Source organism: Branchiostoma belcheri, unplaced genomic scaffold (genome assembly GCF_001625305.1).
Source record: "Branchiostoma belcheri isolate BF01 breed outbred unplaced genomic scaffold, Haploidv18h27 scaffold68, whole genome shotgun sequence".
Taxonomy (NCBI): domain Eukaryota; kingdom Metazoa; phylum Chordata; class Leptocardii; order Amphioxiformes; family Branchiostomatidae; genus Branchiostoma; species Branchiostoma belcheri.
Window position 1 is genome coordinate 626,196 of NW_017804331.1, and position 26,226 is coordinate 652,421.

The following is a 26,226-nucleotide window of genomic DNA, read 5'->3' on the forward strand; positions in this document are numbered from 1 at the left end:
TTTTTTTTACGGACCCTTCAATTTTTCGGGAAGTTTACATTACATCATGCTTCACCTCCCACAAGTCAGAGCAGACAGATGTACTCTAAACAAGGTCCTCTGGTGTTGTCTTGATTATTAGAATGGCACTGAGATTATCAAGTACAAGTTTGTACAACGCATCCTCAACACTCTTTCAACTGTAACAGTTGACCCCCCCCTGCTCACAATGTACACATGGGGGGGGGTGCGTAGTAGGTATCGGTTTCTGGATGCCGGATGTAAACTTGATGAGGTAAAAACTGCTGCCATCAACACTACGTGTGTGTGTGTGTGTGTGTGTGTGTGTGTGTGTGTGTGGGAGACGGGGATATCCCTGCTGCTCCACACGTACAGGTCACCTGCAGGTCATAGGTCACATGTCAGGTCACCTGCAGGTCATAGGTCACAGGTCAGGTCACCCGCAGGTCAGGTCAGGTCGGGTCAGGAGCCAGGGCTTGCACATCCGGCCAGCCGAACTGCCGAGGACACAACGTCGAGGTGGGAGAAGGCAGCCTGGCAGCCGACCTGGAGGGGGGGGGGCAAACTGTCAGCTGTACAGTTTACAATTTTGGACACACCGATTTAATTTGTTGGTTCTCAGATTTTTTCATAAAAAATATGAACTGACAGGGTGAAAAAAATAAATAGATAAAAACATGTGTAGGCATCCTATTATAGCCCCAGATGCTACGAAACGAGCTAGCTTAATATTTAAACAATGAATTTTGAACTTTTAATCAAAATACTGCATAGATAGAGAAACAGTGGACTTATTCATACAGACTTTACATGCAAATTTCTACTGCTCAATAAATTATCAATGTTTAGGTTCAAGCCAAAAAAAACCTAAACGTCTGAAACTAGTTCCGGACTTACAGAAAAAATCATCACGTCACATTCCCCTTTTTGTTCTGAACCACCTGAAATCTTCAATAGTCAAAAACTTGTGCTGCAAAATGAAGAAAACATTACCATTGGACTCAAAGTCCAGACCTGAACCTAAACCTCTGGACTTGAATCTGGACCTGAACCTGAACGTGGGTTTAGGTACACAGCACTACTGCAACTGTGGGTTTGTTTGTTTGTTTGTTTGTTTACCTCATAACCTGCTGATGATCATGGCGTCGACCAGGTCTCCCTTACGCATCATGGCCCGCTGGTCCGTCCGGGGGGGTAGCACCAATAAGGCATTGGCCATGTGCATGCTCAGTAACCGGCTGCTCATCTGGCTACCTAAAACACACCAAACATAAACACATGTTTAGTTTGTTTGTTCCTTTGTCTGTTTGCATCATGGCCCGCTGGTCCGTCCGGGGGGGTAGCACCAATAAGGCACTCGCCATGTGCATGCTCAGTAACCGGCTGCTCATCTGGCTACCTAAAACACACCAAACATAAACACATGTTTATTTGTTTGTTTGCATCATGGCCCGCTGGTCCATCTGTGGAGCATTGGCAACAAACACAAACACATGCATCTGCTTAGTGGGACAAAGGAACAATCTTCAGATTCCATGTACACTACTGTTCTATAAAGCGCATCCTGTGTGTTTGATTGCTTGCTTGTTACCTCATCGGACAAACAATATAAGTAGTTTTCTGACCTGTGCTGGTAGAAAGTGGAATGGGGTATATAGGTTATGGTTATGTTTCAGACATACATGTAAGTAGTTTTCTGACCTGTGCTGGTAGCCAGTGGAAAGGGGTATATAGGTTATGGTTATGTTGCAGACATAAGTAGTTTTCTGACCTGTGCTGGTAGCCAGTGGAATGGGGTATATAGGTTATGGTTATGTTTCAGACACACAATCATGTTTACTAAGTAGTTTTCTGACCTGTGCTGGTAGCCAGTGGAATGGGGTATACAGGTTATGGTTATGTTTCAGACATAAGTAGTTTTTTTACCTGTGCTGGTAGCCAGTGGAATGGGGTATATAGGTTATGGTTATGTTTCAGACATACATGTAAGTAGTTCTCTGACCTGTGCTAGCCAGTGGAAAGGGGTATATAGGTTATGGTTATGTTTCAGACATACATGTAAGTAGTTTCTGACCTGTGCTGGTAGCCAGTGGAATGGGGTCGTCTGGTGGCCAGTAGAGGGCAGCCCTGTGGTATTCTGGTCTGGGGTCAAGCTTCAGGTCCGACAAAAGCTGTGGATATACAAATGTATCAGGTCAACAGCTAACATTCGGGATGCTATCAGGAACCTCTGGGGCCACAAAGGCCCACATCTCACAGATCACATGTCAATACTGCAATGCTGTCCAAAAACATTTGGTAACTAAAAAGGTTACATTTGCCTGTTCTGCAACTTGCTACATAATGTAATCCAACACCACAGGGTGTCTGCTACAGCACCAATTACCAAGGTGACAGATGTCTGGTCCAGGTCAATGACCTTATGTGTTTGGAATGGATGTAGAAGAAACAGAGCAACAAGTAAAAAAAAAAACAATATAACATTTTTCCTTCTGTAAACTCAGGTAAACATGTTATTTCCAGACAAAATTAACCGCAAACTGAAGAGCTCAAAGGGAAAATGTACGATCATGTGTGATATCATAGCATACATGTATATCATGACTTACCATGGCCTTGACAGTGGTGAGTTTGGGTTCCATGAAGCCTGACATCTTCCTCAGTGTTGGAACCACGAACAGGTTACAGGTGACGATCGCCGACACAGGGTTCCCTGGGAGGGCCAAACAACAGAACAAGCATTAAATCTTATTATGGTACGGCCACCTCCAGAGAATGGACAGGGACAAATGGCCAAAGAGAATCGTCACACTGGATGTGGAGGATCCAAACCCCCGTGGCCGCCCTAGGAGGAAATGGTTCGACAACATTAAAGGAGGACCTCCACCACCTGAACTTAGACAAGATCAACCCACAGGACAGAGACAAGTGGCGTGCTGCCATCAAGCCCCAGATGTATTGTGCAAGCACGTCTAACCCTCGCAAGACGGGGAACAACAGACGATAAACCGGACAGTGAGTGAGTGAGTGAGTATTGGTTTTGCTTTAAATCCCATGATCATGATATTAATGATCGTTCTGGGATACTCATTTTCACCTGAAGTAAGGAAAGTCGTGTAAAGTGAGTTTTCCCAAGGGCACATGGTTGGTGACTTGGCAGGATTCTTGGTTTTGAGCCGAATGCTCTGCCACACGACCCCACAATAAATTATTTACACCTGACAAGAAGCATTGGTAATGCACAGTATGGGAATTTGAGAAGGCATCATTCAGTATCATGAAACTTCTACTGACCTGGCAGTGCGAATAGCAACTTCTTCTGCCTACTGTACTGTATCGTGGCAAACGTTGTTGGTTTCCTGTGGCCATACATTGACAAAAACATAAATGAATATCTGATTATGATAACAATGCTTATCAATAAACATGTTTAAGTTACAGAAAAGTGTAAATACGTTAATGTTAAAAAATTATGCACCCGACTTTGTATTTTTCAAGGTACAGGTTATTTCATTTAATAAATATAATTAACAATGAAATGAAATCTGGAACATGTTAGCAAGCCTTCAACAGCCATGATATACTTTAATGTTACATACTGTGTCATACCTGCCATTGTACATGTGCCTCTATGAACACAGAACTACTACTGATAAACTGAGGAATATATGATGATGATAAACTAGGAGACTGGTTCTTAGGCCACACCAATTTAATTTCTTGGTTAATGGATTCGGCCGCTTCATTTTTTTCTGGATTTGCAAATAAAAATAAAAATTCAGAATCAACTGCAAAATGCTCATATTTTGCCGTGAACAGTTGAAAACAGTCCTTTTCATCCTAGTTGTTACAGTTGTTCCATCTTTCAATGCAGTGGTATCATCAAAAGTTCAAAATTCATTGCTTGAATTTTGAACCAGCCTGGTTTGTTGACTTCATGGCTCTTATCGTACCATTTTGGGCCATAATAGGATGCCTAGGCCTGTTTTTATGTTGTTGTTTTTTTCGCTCGCCCGTTCCATAATTTTTCTAGAAAAATCCGTTAACCAAGAAATTAAATTGGTGTGGCCTTACCCTGGCTTCATAAACACCCTCCCAAAGTGGATGTGAGCATTCAGGTCCAGTTCTAGCACCTGCTTCAGGTAGTCCTGTGCATGTAGAAGGGAACAAACATAACCTGGTTAACTTGAAACTTAAGCTGTGGATTGTTTGTTTATTGTTTATTTATTGTTTTGGACTCATGAATAAAATAGAATGTAACAATTGAAAGATAAATAGACATGCATGGGAGGACTGGAAACCTAATGGTTTATCATGGCCCTCCCCAATACTACAAGATTGAAAGTTCCTTGACAAAGATTGGAGCCGAAAATTTGGATAAGTCCAATTTCTTGTGTTGTAAATCACAGTTCAAACTTGCTTCATAATTACCTGCTTAAGGTAGTCCAGCGTAAGTCAACACGATTCCAGTATCACATACAGCCCACAACAGGACAACAACATGCACTGGATATCTCTTCTGTCACAATCTTCACATCATATGTCAAATATTACTTTCTTCTAAATGTGAGATGATGTCCCATATGATTTTGCCCGAGAAAACTGTAACTCAAGCAACTAAACAGTCACTGACGAAAAATCGTGGATGCTGCTTGAAATGTCTGACAGTTTTCAAAATCTACCGAGCTGCTTGAGTAAAAGTTTTCTCGTGCATCTCATTGCCTAGACCAATTTCGTAATCTAAGTGTTGGAAGTTGAAGCTTAGTCTTTATATCACAATGACTTGTACCAACACAGATGAACTTTCATGCTGAGAAACAGAACTGCTAACAGAGGAAGAGATACACACAGAACTGCTCAAACAGGGAGAGAATACCAACCTTCTCTCCCATGGACACGCCTCCAGATGTAACAATCACATCTGCTCTGTTCAGGGAGTCTTGAAGCATTAGCAGCATCTCATTTGGACTGAGGAAGAAAGAACACAAGACGAAGGAGATACCAATCTGAGTATCAATAAGATGGAAGCATTTGGCAGTATAGTTTTATTCAATACCTGCAGATACAGTAGTCACAGATGTATAGAATTTTGTATTTCTTCGTGAAAGGACAGATATGATGGAAAAGTCCTTGTGTTTCTGGTCCAGACCACCACTGCTTTGGGTGAACCCTGGACCTACACTCTGACTGAGTAGTTTACCGAACTGTCGGGGGATCAATCAATTATACAACTAAATAGGCTATATGAGTCACATAAAGTATGTCCATTAGACACAAATCTAGACATATAGTATAAAACATTCTACAGTTACAGGAGCAATGCCCATACCCACGAGAGTTGCCCTGTTTGTTTGTTTGCTTGTGCAGATGTACCTGTCAGGAGCGATGCCCATGTCCACAGTAGGCAGACCATGGTCCTGTAGGGCTGCTATAAGAGTTGCCCTGTTGCTATCTCTGATCTGTCCAGGCTGGAGAGGCTCCCCAGGGTCCACAAGCTAGAAAATAAAAAGAATGGAACACGTATCTGTATCTGTATAGCCAGTAAAACAGCCTTTCTTTGTAACGCACCAGCTTCTGTATCTGTATAGCCAGTATAACCACCCTTCAGCGTAACACACCAGCTTCTGTGTCTGTATAGTCGGTATAACCTCCCTGCAGCGTAACACACCAGCTCCTGTATCTGTATAGCCAGTATAACCACCCTTCGGCGTAACACACCAGCTTCTGTATCTGTATAGCCGGTATAACCTCCCTTCAGCGTAACACACCAGCTCCTGTATCTGTATAGCCAGTATAACTGCCCTTTGGCAGAACCCACCTCGTTCCCTCTAGAACCCACCTCGTTCCCACTAGAACCCACCCCGTTCCCTCTAGAACCCACCTCGTTCCCACTAGAACCCACCTCGTTCCCACTAGAACCCACCTCGTTCCCACTAGAACCCACCTCTTCCAACTAGAACCCACCTCCTTCCCACTAGAACCCACCTCCTTCCCACTAGAACCCACCTCGTTCCCGGTAGACATGACAGCCACGATGGGGAGTTTGTAGACCTCGACCTCGGTGACCCCCACGGCTGCCAGCAAACCCACGTCAGACGGACCCATGCGGATCCCCTTCTCCAGAACTCGCTCTCCCTTCTTAATGTCGCTCCCTGTGAGCCTGGGAAATAACAGGAAAGTAAGGTTTAGCCTAGCTCTAACCCTTCTCCAGAACTAGCTCACCCTTCTTATTGTCACTCCCTGTGAGCCTGGGAAATAACAGGAAAGGAAGGGTTAGCCTAGCTCTAAACCTAACCCTTCTCCAGAACTGGCACTCACCCTTCTTATTATATATATATAATAATATTGCTCCCTGTATCCTAAGGTCAAGGTCTAAGGGTCAGATGAAAACAATAGTGGACGTCTGTCTTTCTTACAGTTCAATTCAACATCTGGCAGTTTCCAAAACCTATCCATATCACTACATTTGTTGGAGACACGAGGCAGGACCTACCTGACATCCTGTCCTTTTTTGACTGATGTTAAGATCCTGACTTGGACCTCCACAGCACCCTGCAACAAAAACACACCTGTTCACATGCAGACCGAATGTTAAGACAAAGCAAGAAACCTACAGGCAACATACAGTAACAACATTGTCACACAGTTGTAAAAATTTGACTCTCTCAGACTTTTGTTTCTGTTGACTATGCATGGCTCAAGCTTGCTTTACATTGCTCCAGCATTTTGGGCTTGTTGTCCACTATTTTTTTTGCTCTCAACTGAAACCCCCAAGGGAAAAGGAAGAGGGGAAGACCGCAGTTGTCCTGGAAAAGGGGTGTCCGTAAAGACCTAGCAACAGCCAGCACCTCATGGCAACTATGAGCGAAGAGGATTACCGTAAGTTAAGTAAGTCAATTCCACTTAATTTAGACCAGAAGAATGTTGCAGACTTACATCATCAGCCTCCTTGACCAGTTCCGTGTCCTCCACTTGCACCACGGCATCAGCGCCGTCAGGCAGGGGCGCTCCAGTCGTGATTCTCATGACGTGTCCACTCGTCACTTCTAACTCAGGCTGTAGGGGGTACAGGAGTTAGTGTCGTCATGTACAGGTAAAGGTTTAACAGTTAGAATGAATGTGTGAATGTGTGAAACTGTGTGTCAGGCAGGGCCGCTCCAGTCGTGATTCTCATAACGTGTCCACTCGTCACCTCGCATTCAGGCTGCAGGGGGGTACAGGAGGGGGGGTACAGGAGGGGGGTTAGTGTCAGCATGTACATGTGAAAGGTTCAACAGACTCTTATCTCCATGTGATAGACCACACGAAGATTAAGTAGCAGCACGAGGTCAGGTATGTTGCATACAATGTGGGAAATACTGGAACTACACACCAGCAGTCTTAAGGATTGTAATGAAACTGCAGGTAGGACAGTGTGTTGCATTCAATTTGGTGGTTCATTTAAAAATCATGTGCGCGAACACACACACACACACGCATGCACACACACACATGCATGCACACACGCACGTACACATGCACACACACACACGCATGCACACACACACGCACACATGCATGCATATACGCACACGCATGCACACACACACGCGCGTGCACACACACACACACACACGCATGCACATACGCACACGCATGCACACACACACGCGCGTGCACACACACGCGCGTGCACACACACACACACACGCATGCACGCACACACACGCACGCGTGCACACACACGCACGCATGCACACACGCACACTTTCTATAACAATAGTGTAACGCTTACCAGAGCACCAGCTGTTGTCTCGCCGATGACTACCCTGTCTCCGTGACCATCCGCAGCTGCAACACAAGATGTACAACCATTTTTTTAAAAATCTAATTTTAGACTTGCTAGCACCAAGTGCAAGACTTTTTTGAAGCAAGAATTTTACGGCTGGATGCCCTTCCTAACACCAACCCAAACCCTAGTAGGGCCCAGGGTCCCTCTAATTGAGGGGGAAATACGTGTAAAGTGCCTTTCCCAAGGGCACAATGTCTGACCACTGTAGAGTAATGATTACTGGCATCAAGAAAAAATACACAAGTCTTCTGCCACAGCAGCAATGTTACAGACACAGACAGTACTTGTCTGACATGAGTGGGAACCAATCTTCCAAATTGCAGCATTACAACTGTACCTAAAGTAATGTCAAACAAAAATAGTATGAATACTGTCGTTACAACTGTATCAGTCTAACCTGACGTCACACAAAGATAGCACAAGTACTGCAGTTACAACGTATATAGTAGAGGGGATTCATTCCTCAAGCTACCGACATCTTGCACAAGTACTGCAGTTACAACGGTATAATACATGTACGTGTATGTATCAGTCTCATCAAAGATAGCAGATGTACCCACCCCTGACAGCATACCCGTCCTTGGTGGAGGCAGGAAAAGGTGGGAGCGGGTCCTGAGCGTACACGTCCTGGGCTAACACCCGACTCAGCACATCTGCAGGCACAGGGAAGAAACTTTCAATGGTAAAACAGTCACATGTCCTAGGCTACACCCAACAAAGCACATCTGCATTGTACAGTCACAGGAAAGAAACTTTCCAAACATCTCCTAGCCTGGGTGCCAGACTGTTTCCAGGGCCTACACTGGCCAGCTCCTCAGCTCCAGGGCCAACATGCTAGCCTGGGTGCCAGACTGTTTCCAGGGCCCACACAGGCCAGCTCCTCAGCTCCAGGGCCAACATGTCCTCAGGTAAAGTTTACCACAGACACCCCACTGGGCCTCACATGCTAACTCAGGGCAATGACATATGTTCCCTACCCAGATGTGTACAACATAGGGATACATGTATTCGCATTGCCTAGAGTGCTGAGGGTCTGGCATCCAAACACAGCTGGAGGTCAACTTATGTGAGTGCATTGTCTCAAATTGAAAATGAGGAACATTGTTCCTGACTGGATACTACTACTACTACTGCTACTACTACTACTACAGAACTGACCTCTGTAGCTGACGATCTCCGTGCCCAGTGTGTACGCCTCGTCCAGCACGATGTTGATGGCCTTCTCCATGGGAATGATGGCGAACGGAGAGGACCTCGGTCTCCTGGCTACCTTCGTTATGTCTATCCTACCTGCAATGGCACATGTAACATATGGTCTAGTGGTTAGGATTTGGCGCTCTCACTGCCAACACCCAGGTTGGAATCCCGGTGTGGGAACCAGTGAAACAAACAGGAGCGAGTAGAAACAGGAAAACCCCCGACTCCCGGGACGCCGGGGATCGAACCCGCACAGCCAGCTCACGACACCGGCGCGCTAACAACTATGCCAAAAAGTCTGGACCCGTTGGAATGGTTCAGCGCTTGAACCCCACTGTTACACACATACTATGCCTGAATGGTTTAGGATTAGGCATGGTTCTGGATGCTATATAGTACACAATCCAGAACTGTGCCTATCTAGTTGTATGTCTGAATGGGATAGGATCAAGCATGGTTCTCACAACTTCTGGATAGTCTTATTGTATCCGGAACCGTGCTTATCTATATGTAGTTCTATGCCTAAATCAGTTAGGGTTGGGATCAGGCATGGTTCTGGATAGTCTCTGCATATCTAAAGACATAGATTTTCTCCAGGCACATGGGTTTGAATACACATGGACTATCAGGAACTGTGTATGAAAAGGTTCTGGATAAAGCATGATTCTGGATACATTAGGGGTGGAACACAGACAAGTCAACAAGGTTTTCTTAAACTATGCTAAATTTTGGTTATTTTTTTTCTTAAAACCAATAATTTCCTGTACTTACTTGATTGCAATGGTAAAATACTAGTATCTGAGCCAGAATCGCACTATCACTACTACCCACAGACGCAGTCACATTAACAACACTCCCGAATTTCAAAATGGGATTGGCCGGTCATATGGGTCTTCCCATACATGAGTAATGTACATAACATGCTAAGACGGCCATCACTTTTTTTTTCCCTTATTTTTTTTAACGCATTGTACAGATAGTACTTAGCCGCGCACCAAGATCTCCCCTGGACATTATACCCGAGAGGGTTCTTGATCCAGTACTCATAAGATTATTGTTTGTTTGTTTGTTTATTTAGGAATCTCCCATTAGTGATAATATGTACTTCCTGGAGTCCTGTACACATAAAAATACAACTATTATTTACATTTACATTCAACTGCTATCATTGACATTATGCTACAGGAAAACTTATCTTACCAACATAGTAAATTTTAAGCATCAATTATTACATCAATTATTACAGCACTATACAGCCATCACTATACATGTACAGCCATCAATCAATAATATTACACTATACAATTAGCCAAAAAAATCATTAAAGCGAATGGGTACCCATGGTAGCTACTCACTTTGCTTGTGGCTTTCCTTGCTGCTACTGCTTCCATGGCTCCCAGTACTCTGCAGAGAACAAGGGTGGGAATCAAAGTCTGCAGCTCAACCTTTCCCAACTGGAGGATGAGCTACAGAGTACATGCCCTGACGGTTAACAACACAGTTTGCTTGCTGCTTTGATACCACTTAGACTTAGGCCTGTACAAGATGAAATGTTTATGAAAAGAGATGACGACAACAGTCCAGAAAGGGTTGGAGATCTTATTTATTCATGTCTGCACTGCGATGTGATTGTGAATGTACTACACAATTGGTACAAGTGCCGGGGGAAAGGCAGGCTTGTCCATTGTGCGAAATAAGTTATATACAACAGTTATAATGGTGATCACAATGTACACATGGGTGGATGGATGGAGTGATGTGAGCTTCAATCAGACTGGCCCTATGGTGTACACATCAGCAGTTTATTGTCAAATGCATGACAAGGTTTTCTGCTTTGAAAACAAATGTCTGGTGGTTATGTAGTACATTATGTTACATGTAGAAACAGATACCACTGTCACTCATCACAAAAGAAATAGTAAACTGCTGTTTGGCTGGCTCCAAAATATGAAGCCAGCTGGTCAATTCTGATATTATTCAAAATGCAACTTCCAACAGTGCTTTTGTTAGTGCCTTATTTTGAACAGACCTTATTTTAAGCAGAAATGGCTCTGAGTCAAACAAAGTACCTGGGCTTGTATTTCAACATTGACCAAGCCATAAAAATCAATGAATCCCCTCCAATTTCCAAACCAACATGTTAATCTTCTCATAGATAAGTCCATACCTTCATTTACTAGCCTTCAGGTTAACCCTCCAAGTGTAAAGTAAATTTACGTAGTAAAGTTAGCCTTGCAAGGCATACATCGCATGTACTGGTAGGGCCGATCTAATTGACCATGAGATTTGAGTATTAAACAGGCCTTGGGCTGCTTCGATTGTCCTGTGATTTTTTTCTTTTCTAAGAAAGACTTCAATTCATTTATTTTCAATGCTTTCTTGTTGAGCTGAATTTAATGCTATTTTGCACAGAGTTTGCTGGTTTGTGTTGAGACTTTGGCATGCGGATATGCTATTTTGTAAACAAGAGTACACACCAAGCTCGCTCTCTGGTGCTCTCTCACCCCCCTCCTAATCTGCAACCTTTTCTGCAAAACAGATAATTTTTAACTAACATTTTCCAACTTGATGAAATGCAGAATGAGAACACATCCTTTTATACCATTCAGTCATTCACTAGACTTGGAAAGTACCTTCCAACTGAAATGGAATGAAGCTTAGGACACTTAGTTTATTCTTCAAAATATTATCCTCCAATTTTGAGCTTTTTTTATCTTTCCAAGTTGGTTGCCTAAACAATGCCATAGTATGATACTGACCTGTCTAAACACTATGCTTAGTGTAACATACTGTCAATATTCTTCACTAATACTAAATACTAATACTAAATTGCCATCTTTACGTTGCTATGAAAAAACAAACAAAACTATTAACTGTCCATATTGCATTTCTGGATGTAAGTACTGACCAGACCACAGCTGCTGTATGTGTGCATTGTGATGTTTGACATCTGTATGTTCATTGCAGCTACGGTTCATTACAACTTGGTAACTTTTCAAATGTATGGTCAGATGTAATGACATAAGACTACAATGTAGATCCTGTACTATGTATATGTCTATCTGTATATTAGAAGGCAAAAGACAACTACAAAGACACTGGTAGCACAAATTGCTATTACATGTATTTACAGCAAAAAATGATAAAAGATCAACAATCATGATTCAGTGGCATTAGTCCAATATCATTAATTAAAAGTTACACAATTGCAATATACAGTTCTCCTGCTGGTTTCTACCAATATGTGCTAATGAGTACTATACAAAAGAACAAGTCTAGAATCACAGAACACTGTTCTGGCTGGCTTTCCAATATCATTATACAAGTTTTTTTCTGGCAAGTGCTGCTATTCCAGCATGTATAAATTTAACTCAAGTAGTTTAATGTACTCTTCTTCCTATGTGCTCAGTGAGCACTTTTACAACAGGGCGCATTATCCTATCATAACAACTATTAAAATTTTGACACATTAAAAAAGATATGAAATTCATGAGTCAATAGTTACCCTCTGAAGTCTACATTAAAGGGGATAACTTTGTACCAAATTCTATGAAGGAACATGATCTGAGTTCTTACTGGAGTTGATTACTGTACATATTACCTACAGTTTCTGCTATGGACAAATACAAAGTAGTTGAATTAAGCAGCACCTTCTACTGACTATGCTGATTTTATCACTAGAGATGAGCTGGAATTACTACCACTACATTCACAACATCTCACTGGCAATGTTAGCTTCAACAATGCATTCAAAATGAACAAGTTTCTTCTTTTTTTCCAATAAAAACATTGAATACCAGATTACAATATTTAACAGTCCAATGGATTTAATTCAAGACTACACTTGTACTATTATTATGCTCATTTATTCTGTACATATAATTAGCATCTACCATTGCAGCACAATTTAATTATTCATAGTTTTTGCTACATTTACCCTGATATTAAAAGCATCACAATGAGCTACATGTACAGCTACATAGAGTCCAGAGTTGTCAGAAAAAGATAAATTCTGAAGACCAGTCCTTAAAAAACTTTTTTTACATTTGAGTTCAGCACTGCCAACAAATCTATAATGCACAATGTTGACAACATATGAAACAGAACTTCTCCATACGTTCCCTATATGTATAAATAATGTCATATCTGAACCTTACAACAATGTAAGTGTAAGTGTAATACTTGGGTCTAACAACAAAGCTAATCCACAAACAAATACATGTCAGCATTTGTCTGTATGTATCTAAAATAAGGTCTGCTCTGTCAAGACTTAATACAAACACGAGCAATGCACCAGGAGCCAGTCACAACTACAGCAGGCACCATTGGTGATACCTTTGAATGAAGAAATAAATTTCATATTTTGTTGGTAAAAGCAACAAAAGGATGGGTGCAGACCCACTTTTCACCATGTGTAAGCTAATTATACCAGTCTTGCCGCTAACAATTCGTAATCATCATTAAAAATTATCATCAAAGAATGCTGGAGCAAAAGTGGTGATGCTTGAGATATGAGCAGGGTAATATGCAGGAATACTGGCAATTTTGTCCTATTCATGAATGAAAATTATTGTACATTTCATTAAGTTTTGTGATTTGCCACCAATTTTAATTAGAGCAGAAAATGGTCATTGAATTTAAATTAAAATCAATAGATTTACATATATCGACTGCTAAAACTAGATAATAGTATATAAAAATAATTGGACAAGTCTACTCTAAGACATTGATATCAAAATCACAATTTTCTTAAAATATTCAATAAAATCACTTTTCAGTGGTTGTTTTGTACCCAAATGATATGAGAAGTTGGAATTATGTTATCAACAGCTTTTTTTCATGATTAAAAACTTTCAAAGTTAGTCTTCATAATTGTTTCAACATTTACAGCAGTGAGATACCCAGGACAAGTAATAATTTTACTGAAATATATTCTACATAAAAAAGCCAGGAAGCTGGCAACATGCACAGCTCTTTTTCTCTTACAAATGCTAAAATTTTTCTTGAATACCGAAGTTTCATTTTGATTTCTGAGGAATGTTATCAATTCAGCAGCTTTAGATTTTCTAATTTTTTTACTGGCAATCTCTGTTTTGTGACTTCAAAAGCTGGTTTCAATCAATGACTGTAATTTCTCATTAGTTAACTTAAAATTATTGTAGAAACCAAACTTGGTAGCTGCAAGACAGTATTAAATTGGCAAGACAGTATCAAATTGGCAGGGCAGTACTTACTTGTCACCCAACATTTGCCTGACGTTAAAAGAAAGATAGCACAAAAAAGAAAGCCTAAAAACACATAAAAAAATAAGCCTAAGCCTAAATGTCTGCTAGTAGAGTAAAAAAAAATGGCACATTTCAAAATCTTTTACAAAATTTCATAAAATCAGCAAAAAATGGCTGATCACTTCAGAGTCCATACAGAGTCCATCCAATCCAAATCTTGTCTAAAAATGTAACAGAAAATGAAGAATTAAAAAATGTCTCCCTGACCAAATGTCATGTCCCTCAGTTTTCAATAGCCAAGGAAAGGTTTAGTGTTGCTCCCAATATATGTGATGATCATATATACAAAATTTTAATTCACTGGCATTTGATGAATTTCTTATATTTATGATAATGAGAAGCCATGATTCTTCTTTCTCTTAAGTTTACTTGCAAATAGAAAGTTGGATTTATATTATTACCATTGACCTGACCAGTATATACATGGAGAAGCAGAAGTCCTTAACTGTAAGTTGGTTTTTGTGTGCCAAGTATAGCACGTCAGCAGAATGTACTGTGCCTGTGCAAATTTTTTGCAGTTTTCGTTGGATGTTTGGTCAACGTTGCATCAAAATTTCGCCTGTTGCAGAGGATATCTTTTCCGACACAACATTTGGAAACTACAGACGGGATGTTGACCTTATATACGCAAATACAACCTTATATGAGACGTTCTGCCTAAGTGCTGTGCACAATACATTACGGGTTTCGCGCAGGTGCAGTACGTTCTGCCGACGTGCCGCAAAACTACCCCGTAACCGTGTCCTGGTCCTCGTACGTAGCCAGTATCAGAGACCCGATGACGCTGAAACCGTTGCTCCCCGAGTTTTCCCCGCCCCTGTTCATCCCCCCGTCCTGTATCTGTGCCTCCATCTCGTGTTCATCGTCCGAGCCTTCCGCGTGAATCATCTGCAGACCTCCGGATACCTCCGGCTTGGGTGAGACACCTTCAGGCATAGAGGCCAGGGTTAGTTTAGAAGTCAGCCCGTACCCCTCCTCTGCATCACCGCCCCCCTCCCCCTGGGACGTGAGCAACGTCTTCCTGTCCATCTGTTGTTCCTGGGTTAGCGCGCTCTCCTCGTTTGCCCCCTCCTGGCTGGAGAGAAGCTCGAACATATCGTCGCTGGGGTGCTGCTGCGAGCGCCTGTTTCTGGGGGCCGAGTACTGTCGGCGGTGCTTCTTACGCGTCTTCGGGACTTCATCTTCCGCCTCCTTCATCACCTCCTCCTCCTCCTCATCCTCCTCGTCTTCTTCCTCCTCGTCTCCGTGGTGATCGGCTTTCGCCTGCTTCTTGGTTCTCTTGCCGCCGACCTGGGCGCGTGCGTCGTAGCTGCTCTCGCGCCGGCGCTTCTTCATGCTCGAGACGAAGTAGCAGATCTTCTTCTTGGACGGCGTTTTGCCGCGGTCGACCTCCGGGTGGTGCTGGATGACCTCGTAGATGTCCGACGTTGACTTCTCCTTGTTCAGGCTGCGGAAACAAAAGACAAAACTAGAGAGGTTAACATTTGCAAAGTAGCTACATCTTCACATGGTCTAGCCTAACAAACTACCGCTCTTTTTATTCATAGATATGGTGACCAGTCCGTCAGGCTGTGGAAACAAAAGGAAATTTTTAAAAAATTTTGTTTCCTTTAGCCAGGGTAGCCCGTTCAGTGATAAAACACTGCTTTGTAGTGGGACCTGGACACAGGATGCAGTCATTGAAAACATACAAATAATACAAGTTAGAAACAAAACAATACTTCTCTTTGTTCAGGCTGTAGAAAAAAATCAGAAGGTAACTAGACGGGTTTCAGGCTGTGGAAACAAAAGACAAACAATGACGTTGATGTCAGGTTAGATATTTAAACTCTACTACTTGATAAATTATGTTGATAATTTCCAGACGTTTCAAGCTACATCCACCATTCTTCTTCAGCGTCACTAATGAACTAACAGAACTCGTTAACACATACATATGAGCAACTGGAAAAAATGGTTGAACATGGTAAAGACTCATATAGTCATTGATATGTAAAGGACATAAGATAGTTACTTAAGTAATGTTCATTTTCACTAGCCTAGCCTAACAAACTACTGCTCTGCTTATTCCTACTTAAACACATTCATATTCATATTTATGAGGGCCAGCCCCTCCAACAATGTCCGGCCACTTGCTACATATTGTAACCCAACACCACAGGGTGTCTACTACAGTACCATTTACCATGGTGACAGACATCTGGTCCATCCTATTTGTTTGCACTGATATACCTGTACCACCAAGAACACAAATATCCACACAGATCCCTACCTGTAGTCCACAGTCAGATCCCATAGATATGCTGACCAGCCCCTCCTACTCTGTCCTGCCACTTGCTACATAATGAACCCACCTATAGTCCAAGATGGGGTCCCATATATATGGTGACCAGCCCCTCCAACTCTGTCCTGCCACTTGCTACATAATGTAACCCATTATGAAAAAGTCAACACAGATATTGTGACCAGCCCCTCCACTTACTACATAATGAACCCACCTGTAGTCCACGATGAGGTCCCGTGTGTCCTCGTCGACCTTGAGTTTCTCCTTGGGGGGCGGGACCCAGGGGAAGGTGCAGTCTGGGGGCAGGTGGCTGCCTGTCACGCGCACGCGCCAGCGCTCAAGGTCGCTCAGGAACAGCTTTAGCGTGATCATCAGCGAGCAGTTGTGCCGGTCCTGCTTGTGGGCCATGCCCTTACAACCTGCCAACCAGGAGAACAGCAATGTAATCATCTGTGTTTGGGACCACATTTGTACTATTTTCTATATCGATTCTTTATCATCTTGGTACTTCACCTTCAGAGGTGAGCCTTATTTCTTGTGTTCGAATCAACTCTAATCCCTCCTCATAACTTTCGGAGATATTTCATCAGTAACAGGAACTTTGAGTAATGACAAAGCATTTTCTTACTACTCCATGACGGATGTGATATTGCATTACAACACACTTAAGCTAGCACTCTGAAGAACGAAAGGTAGCCAAAACATCAAGACTTCGTGCAATAACAGGCAGAGCGACGGCAAAAGTGATTCTTAATGCAGAGAAACCCCTTACCTTCATTGCACTTGCCGTAGCCTCCGCACTTGCGCAGACAGTTGCCATGTCCTGGGCACCACAGATACCACGCCACCACATACTCGTCCCGCGCCTTGCCCTCCTTCACCAGCTGGATCCGCTTGCTGCCTTCCTCCGTCGGCACGAAGAAGTCGTCGTAGCGGCAGCGCTCGTGGATGACCTTCCCGCGCTGCCAGTTGCCCTTGTCCACGGCACTGTTCTGCCGCTGCATGCCGACCAGGTTCCGCTTCACGTCCCGTTTTCCCCGGTTCAGGCTGATCTCCTTCAGCCCGTCGCGCGCCATCAGGAACGTCTTCAGCGGCTGCCCGACACCGATGTACTCGTACTCGTCTCCAGCTTTCTTACTTTTCCTCCGCTTCGACGCCGACGACTTTGCCGCCTGGGAACGGTGCCCCTGCTTCGAGGGGGAGAAATTCAGGGAGTACTTTCGTGGGATGGGCTTCCGCTGCGGGGTAGAGGCCTGCGTCTTTTCTAAGCTGCCCCTGTTCTCTCCCTTCTTGTTCGACTCTTCATCCGAGTCGTTGAAGTCGTAAATGTCTATGTTTTTTTCCTCGTCCTTGATGATGTCGGCCTGCTCCTGGTTCCTGCTCCCGAAGGGAAGAGTTCTGAGCGCAACTTCTCGGTCGCTGTTTGACACGTCGCCCCCCTCATGTGCTGGCTCCTCCCCTCTCCCCTCCGCGCTCTCCTCCACCTCGGGAGCAAAGTGCACGTGGCGAGGAGTCTCTGTCTCCTCAGTGCCGTGCGCGGGTGTAGAATCGTGCCCCTGTGCGGGTGTAGGATGGACGTGCGCAGATGTAGGATGTAGATGTGCACCGGTTGGATGCGCGTCCGCCGTGCTGACCTCCTTCCCGCCGTGGAGAGAGCTCAGCTCACACTCGATCCGCTGAAGCTCCTGGAACGCCAGCGTCTCGTCCGCCCGGGTCTCCTCCCGCAGTTGCTGGCTCGCCTCGGCCGGATCCGCGGCGTCTGCGGGGCAGCGATCGTTCCCCGTCCTCTCCCCCGCAACAGTCAGGTCAACAACCGGGTCCTCGTAGTACACATCAGGTGTTCTGGCAGACACCTGGGTGTTGGCAGGTGTTCTGGCAGACACCTGGGTGTTGGTACGTGCTCGTGTGCACACGTGGTCATCGGCAGGTGTTCTGGCAGACACCTGGGTGTTGGCAGGTGTTCTGGAGCGCACCTGGTCGTCAGCAGGTCTTCTGGAACACACCTGGGCATTGGCAGGTGCTCGGAAACACACCTGTGCAGCAGCAGGTGTTCTCGAGCACACCTGGCTAAGCTCCGTCACCAGCGCCTGTTGGCAGGTGGGCAGACGTCAAAAAACACTTCATCAACCACAGGTGAGAACGTACTGTCACCTCCGGCTGGCCGTGTGCCCGCAGCAAGCCTCCCGAGCGAGCGAAGCGAGCGGCAGGGTCAAACCTGCGCGTTTAGAGTCTGGCCTACCTACAACCCCCGTCTGGGCACGGGGAGGGGCATTCATAATGGTTCCTGTATGCAATGTGCAGTGTGGGGAGGGCGACAGACTGGAGTCAACTCAGAACAACGGGAAAAAACGTTTCTATGTAGATATAGAAAGTTTCATCAAAGTTGTGGAACTTGGTAGTACTGTAAGTTAGTACGACTGTCTATCTAATATCCATGTCGGGAGACATACTCTCCTAATCAGTCATGGACTATAATTATGAAACCACAAGACTGCCATTGCATACAACATTATGAATGCCCCATTTCCACAGCGAGAAATTGTCTATGACTATAGAGAACTTCTCAGGTTATGCTTGTTTGTTTGTTTGTTTGTTTGTTTGTTTGTTTGTCTTGCCAAAAACACAGGAGGCTTGTTGAGCGCAGCATCGGCAGACAGAAGTGACAGGACATCCTAACTACAAATTAACAACTATAATTACTGTACTCGTTAGCTGTAAGCACAATGTTTACTGCTATCCTCTACAGGCCCACTCTACCTCACTACATGGTCATGTTGCTGACAACAACTCTGGTTCACAACTATACAAGTCAGCTATGAACAGTATTACAGGCCTAACAAAGAGTTTTGACTGCACTCTTATGGAAATGGGACATTGCTGAATGTTGTATACACGGCCAAGACACATGTACAATACAATAGATAGAGAGCAATTGCAAGAAGGCAGCTTAAATTTCTGACTATGCTGAGGTGCAGTCATCTGAAGAGAATAACTAGCAGCATATGCCAGCTATTCTCAAATCTGATTGCTGGTGAAATCACTTAACAAATGTTTTCACATCTAACTTCGGTGAACATGCCAACATAGGAAATAGAGTGGGCAGGTAACTACATGTCTCATCGATACAATATTATGCATTACCTTCCCATATACAACATAGCATGTTGTATGGGGTTCACAGGTTTTGTTTAGGTAAAGTATGGAAACAGCAGAATCTACAGTGATGTTGCATAGCCCTCCCGACATGGACATACCAGACCTAGGCTAAATACACGTGTTCCACATACCTTTCCATTGCCAGCAAAAACAGGAGTATTCCTGTGTAATATTTGTAATCTTTGATGCGGTAGTTTTTTTGGGGGGACTGAACAAAATGTAAAACTGCAGGAGTAAACAAAAGAGCGGTACCGAGTGTGTGCTGTGTGCAGGGGTGTAGACATGTGTATATACTTTCGCTGAGCACCTTCTGTTTTTGTAATACGACAATACATGTGGTACTTAGGACAACGGCAAGTCGCTAAACCGAGACCTAGACATAGGATGTAGGGGCTTTCTTTTACACAACCAGCATTGTCTCTTATCTTGTCTACATTTCAGTGTCTATCAGACACCTTCCTCAGAGCTTCTGACTGGAGCTCTGCTTCTCGCAGCTACATGTAGCCGATGTAGGTGGCACTTTTGCGGCAAGAACACAACGGGACGAGGGGGAGTATAAACTCAGCCACGTTTGGAATCGTGTTCTCCCTGCAAAAGCGCCACCTACATTTAGCTGCGAGAAGCAGAACTCCAGTCAGTAGCTCTAAGGAAGGTGTCTGAGAGACACCAAAACGTAAGCAAGGTAAGAGACAATATTGGTTGTGTAAAAAAGAAGACCCCTATATCCTAAACTCTACCAACCTGAAACTACTGTATTTTTGGAAGTAAGACCTACACACTTGTGTGTACTGTTCCAGTAGGATGAACAGGACTTACATGCATAGATGTGGCACTGACTGTGGCTGGGGAGTCCGTGCTGCCGGCCGGGGTTCTGCTGTTCTCCGCGCCGGCAGACATGCCGTCCCCTGTGTTCATGGCATTGTGGGTGACCTGGATGTTCTGTCTGTGGTCCGCCAGTAGGTCCAAGGCATGAGGTAACGCTGGTAGAACAAAGTGGAAGCACTCCTGCACAGGGCAGAAAAACAGTCATGTTAGTAAAGCCACTCCTGCACTGGGAAACAGTTTTGCTCAGTATTATTCCTAATCCTTTTTTCCTAGAACTATTGCAGAGTGGAACTCGCTGTCACCAAGTACAGTAGGGGCACACAAAACAAAACTAACTAGAAAGGAAACTTTGCAAAGCAAATGCATAATGTTTACCTGAACATGGTCCAGCTTAACAAATACTGCTCTTGGCTATTTATTCTTACTCAAACATAGCTCAAGCAAGCGTATTTGCCGACACGTTTGGGTATTTCCAACATTGATTACACAGTATAAGTAGTTGCAAAATTGTATGCTCACTCCAAGAAGTCCTTAAAGGGATACAAAGGAATAATTGCTATCATAACATTATACAGTATAAGTAGCTACAAGAGTATGTTCACCCAATATTCTAAGACTAGCTCACCTGTGAGCCCTTTTTACTGCCTGGCAGGTTGATAATGAGTGTGTTTTTCCTGATTCCACACACGGGCCTGCAGAGGAAAACAATAACAACTTTAGATTCAAAACATATTTCAGCAGGGCACATGCTACTTTTTAATATGGTACATTAGACATGCATGTAGATACACAGATATTACACTGTGTTACTACGTCTTGTGTTGGCAGGCATTCTGAAGAGTATGGTGAGTCTACTAATGCATTCAGTCCTTTCATTTAGTCCTTTTTTATTACTTATTACGCTAGGCTTATGAGAACAGAAATTAGCACTTCACAAAGAAAAAAAATGCCAGTGGTGTGACGTTTAGTGAAATTAGCATTTCAAAAAGAAAAAAAATTGCATTCGGATTTTCTACACAACCCCACCATTTACATTAAGCCTGTTTCTAACAGTTTGACAACCTGTGCGTGCTGTAATCTATCTGCCCATCTCACCTAGACAGCATTGCCAGTGGTGTAACGTTAGTGCATTCAGTCCTTTGTAATGTAGTTTGACAATGTCTCTATGCTGTAATGTATGTGCTCATCTCACCTGGACAGCATTGCCAGTGGTGTGACGTTAGTGCATTCAGTCCTTTGTAATGTAGTTTGACAATGTCTCTATGCTGTAATGTATGTGCCATCTCACCTGGACAGCATTGCCAGTGGTGTGACGTTTAGTGATCCCATCAGCATCGCAACTGCCATGCCCGGAGCCTCCTTCTCGATCACATCCTTGGTGGCCTGAGGAAACAGCAGAAAAAATAATTTGTCAGCATATCAGCCCGATTATTCACCAGTTCAACAACAACAACAGGATATCAGCTCCATTATTCACCAGTTCAACAACAACAACATCAGGATATCAGCTCCATTATTCACCAGTTCAACAACAACAACATCAGGATATCAGCCCCATTATTCACCAGTTCAACAACAACAACATCAGGATATCAGCCCCGTTATTCACCAGTTCAACAACATCAGGATATCAGCCCCATTATTCACCAGTTCAACAACAACAACATCAGGATATCGGCCCCATTATTCACCAGTTCAACAACAACAACATCAGGATATCAGCTCCATTATTCACCAGTTCAACAACAACAACATCAGGATATCGGCTCCATTATTCACCAGTTAAACAACAACATCAGGATATCAGCCCCATTATTCACCAGTTCAACAACAACATCAGGATATCAGCTCCATTATTCACCAGTTCAACAACAACAACATCAGGATATCAGCCCCATTATTCACCAGTTCAACAACAACATCAGGATATCAGCCCCATTATTCACCAGTTCAACAACAACAACATCAGGATATCGGCCCCATTATTCACCAGTTCAACAACAACAACATCAGGATATCAGCCCCATTATTTTTTATTGTTTTATTGTTTTATTGTTTTTATTGTTTTATTTATTGCACATACAAAGTAAAAGCAAAATTTGCAAAACATAAGTATAACAGAACAAATAAACATGCAGGGGTAGAGGAAAAGCCACAGGCTTGTATGACAACTCCCCCCATGTGAACTAACATTATATTCTTACATCAATGAAACAAAATAATGAATCAATTAAAGAAATAAGCAAAAACAGTCATATAAAACAAAATGATCTAGGTTAACATAAGTAAACAAACAATGCATGAACCAAGCAAACAATGCATGAACCAAACAAAACCAATGTGTTTGGCTACAAACAAATGAAAATATAGCAAATTAGTAAATCAATCAGTAAGAACATGAAACAATGTAATAATATATAAGAACGTAGTATGTGAAAAGATGATCTAGGAAAGTGCGGAGTCATTAATGAAATCAGCTTTGACGTGGGATTTGAAAATATTTAAAGATGGACATAGCTTTAAAGTTTTGTTTAGGTTATTCCAGACTGTAGGTCCCCTGTACATGAATGAGAATTGCCGCTGATTAGTTTTTGCAGTAATAGGTCTTATATAATTGCTTTGTCTTGTGTTGTAGCTATGGATATCTGAGTTCAATCTGAAGGTGTTGTAATAGGTTTCAGGAAGACAGGGACATTTTCTTATTATTTTAAACATTAGCAAGCAGGTTTGAAGTCGGTTTATATCATAAATAGTCAGTATTTGTAACTTTTTAAATAAGGGGGCACTAGGGGTAGTGAAGGAAGCTCTTAATGTCATTCTAATGTACCGTTTTTGAAGGAGAAAGAGAGGTTTGAGTGATGTGGAGTACGTAGATGCCCATACAATGTTGCAGTAGGTCAAATAGGGATAAACAAGACTGTAATATAGGGTAATAAACATTTTATGGCATAAGAAATTGCTTATTCTCCGTATTATCCCAATATTCTTATAAATCTTATTACATACGTGATCAATATGATTCTTCCAAGTTAATTTGCTATCAATCAGGACACCTAAGAAGCGAGTATGGGTCACTTGGGTAATACGGATGTTGTTCATTAATATCTTAACATTTTCCTTCGGGTACTTCTTATTCTTAGCTGTAAAAATGATAAAATTAGTTTTTTTGACATTTAAAGATAATTTGTTTGTTTTGAACCACATGTTTACTTTATCTAGTTCTTCGTTTACGGTGGTTATTAGAGTATTAAGATTCTTATGAGATATAAATAAGTTAGTGTCATCAGCAAAGAGAAGGCTAAATAATTTTTGTGAAACAAGTGGCAAATCATTTATGTAAATAAGAAAAAGCAAGGGTCCCAGAATAGATCCTTGAGGAACGCCACATAGAAGTGGATTGGGACGGGATTTGTAAATGCCATTGTTAACATATTGTTTTCTATTCGAAAGGTAATCTTTGAGCCAGCTATGAGTTGTGCTTTGAAAGCCATACAAGTGTAATTATTCACCAGTTCAACAACAACATCAGGATATTAGCTCCATTATTCACCAGTTCAACAACAACATCAGGATATCAGCTCCATTATTCACCAGTTCAACAACAACAACATCAGGATATCAGCCCCATTATTCACCAGTTCAACAACAACATCAGGATATCAGCTCCATTATTCACCAGTTCAACAACAACAACATCAGGACATCAGCCCCATTATTCACCAGTTCATCAACATGTCATGGAAATAGCCTATCTAGAGAGCACGTCGGCAGAATGCACAGCGCGCCTCCGCGAATCCCGTAATGTATTGTGCATTGCACTTTGGCAGAAGGTCTCAAATAAGGCCATACTCGTGGTTTTGCGCAGGGTTTTGCGCAGGTGCAATACATCATGCTAAAACCATGTCTGTGTGCCCTGTAAGATGACAAAGACATAAACATTGTGACAAACCAAGTGTCCACCACTGTCAGACGGCACCACATACCTCTGGTTTACTATAGCTAATAGGGAATGGCTGACCAGTACACATTTCTGTGCCGTGTGGTGGCAAAGGTATGAACACTGTGACGGAGTGTCCACCATTGACAAACGGCGCCACGTACCTCTGGCGTGACGTCGCGCGGGGAGAATCCTGTCCCGCCCGTGGTCAGGATCAAGTTTATCCGCAGGACATCCGACCACTCCAGAAGGGTGTCCTGGAACAACAAACACTCATGGTCATGGTCATCCACTGTTCTAGGGTTAGGGTTAGGTTAGGGTTAGGGTAAGAGTTAGACATCTGACCACTCCAGAAGGTTGTCCTGGAACAACAAATATTCATGTTCATGGTCATCCACTGGTCTAGGGTTAGGGTTAGGTTAGGGTTGGACATCTGACTACTAAAGAAGGTTGTCCAGGAACAACAAATATTCACGTTCATGGTCATCCACTGTTCTAGGGTTAGGGTTTAGGGTTAGGGTTAGGATTAGGGTTAGCTTTAGACATCCAATCACTCCAGAAGGGTGTCCTGGAACAACAAACACTCATGGTCATGGTCATCCACTGGTCTAGGGTTAGGGTTAGGTTAGGGTTTGGGTAAGAGTTAGACATCTGACCACTCCAGAAGGTTGTCCTGGAACAACAAATATTCATGTTCATAGTCATGCACTGGTCTAGGGTTAGGGTTTAGGGTTAGGGTTAGGGTTAGGATTAGGGTTAGGGCTAAGACTAGGGCCAGGGTTAGGGTTAGGGTTAGGGTTAGGGCTAAGACTAGGGCCAGGGTTAGGGTTTAGAGTTAGGGTTAGAGTCAGGGTTTAGAGTTAGGGTTAGGGTTAGGGCGAGGGTTAGGGCTAAGACTAGGGCCAGGTTTAGGGTTAGGGTTTAGAGTTAGGGTTAGGGTTAGAGTTAGGGTTAGGGTTTAGAGTTAGGGTTAGGGTTAGGGTTAGGGTTTAGAGTTAGGGATAGGGTTAGGGTTAGGGCGAGGGTTAGGGTTAGGGTTAGGGCGAGGGTTAGGGCTACAGGATGTAAGACTAGGGCCAGGGTTAGGGTTAGGGTTAGGGTTTAGAGTTAGGTTAGGATTAGAGTTAGGGTTAGGGTTTAGAGTTAGGGTTAGGGTTAGAGTTAGGGTTAGGGTTTAGAGTTAGGGTTAGGGTTAGGGCGAGGGTTAGGGCTAAGACTAGGGCCAGGGTTAGGGTTAGGGTTAGGGCGAGGGTTAGGGCTAAGACTAGGGCCAGGGTTAGGGTTAGGGTTAGACATCCGGCGACTGAAGAAGGGTCAACAACAAACACTCATGTTCATCCACTGTTCTAGGGTTAGGGTTAGACATCTGTCCACTCCAGAAGGGTGTCTTGTGACAGCAAACACTTCTGCTTATCCACATTTCTAGCGTGAGGATCCTGCCCACCTTGATCTCCTGGAAGTCGTCTGGAACACACTTCTGCACCGTCACGATCCCAGCAAGCCTGGAGGGAACACAGTCAAAATAACAGCTCAGCTCAGAAATTTTTGTGGCATGTGGCAAATATTTGTTAAGTGGCATGTTCCTTTCCTAGTCCTGACACTTACAAACAATGGTTACCTCAACAAAGGGGCAAAGTCAGTGGGAGGGTTACCAGACAAAGTCACAAATACGACCCATTGCCAGCACGTACTAAACGCTACCAAAATAGCC

At 43.3% G+C, this 26,226-nt stretch overlaps 1 protein-coding gene across 5 annotated transcripts; it reads right to left on the reverse strand.

Moving 5' to 3' along the window:
* Positions 1–26,109, reverse strand: LOC109484042 (gephyrin-like). Of its 5 annotated transcripts, XR_002141057.1 has the most exons (21): positions 25,960–26,109; positions 24,680–24,772; positions 21,867–21,961; positions 21,204–21,270; positions 20,570–20,758; positions 10,384–10,432; positions 8,990–9,121; positions 8,392–8,484; positions 7,775–7,830; positions 6,937–7,056; positions 6,494–6,552; positions 6,007–6,160; positions 5,374–5,495; positions 4,881–4,968; positions 4,075–4,148; positions 3,295–3,359; positions 2,610–2,713; positions 2,075–2,171; positions 1,120–1,254; positions 411–546; positions 1–380 (listed from the first exon to the last, which is right to left on the reverse strand). XR_002141057.1 is itself a non-coding variant. In XM_019787226.1 (20 exons), exons 1-19 carry the CDS (start codon positions 26,092–26,094, stop codon positions 1,121–1,123), a joined length of 1,926 nt encoding a protein of 641 aa, XP_019642785.1. In that variant the 5' UTR covers positions 26,095–26,109; the 3' UTR covers positions 1–546; position 1,120. The 5 variants fall into 5 exon arrangements, 4 of the variants coding, with proteins under 4 accessions (XP_019642785.1, XP_019642783.1, XP_019642782.1 ...); XM_019787226.1 differs by having other exon boundaries at positions 1–546; XM_019787224.1 differs by lacking the exons at positions 1–380; positions 411–546; positions 1,120–1,254; ... (11 more) ...; positions 8,990–9,121; positions 10,384–10,432 and adding exons at positions 14,945–15,760; positions 16,812–17,016; positions 17,370–18,429; positions 18,460–18,684.
* Positions 26,110–26,226: the final 117 nt, after the last annotated feature.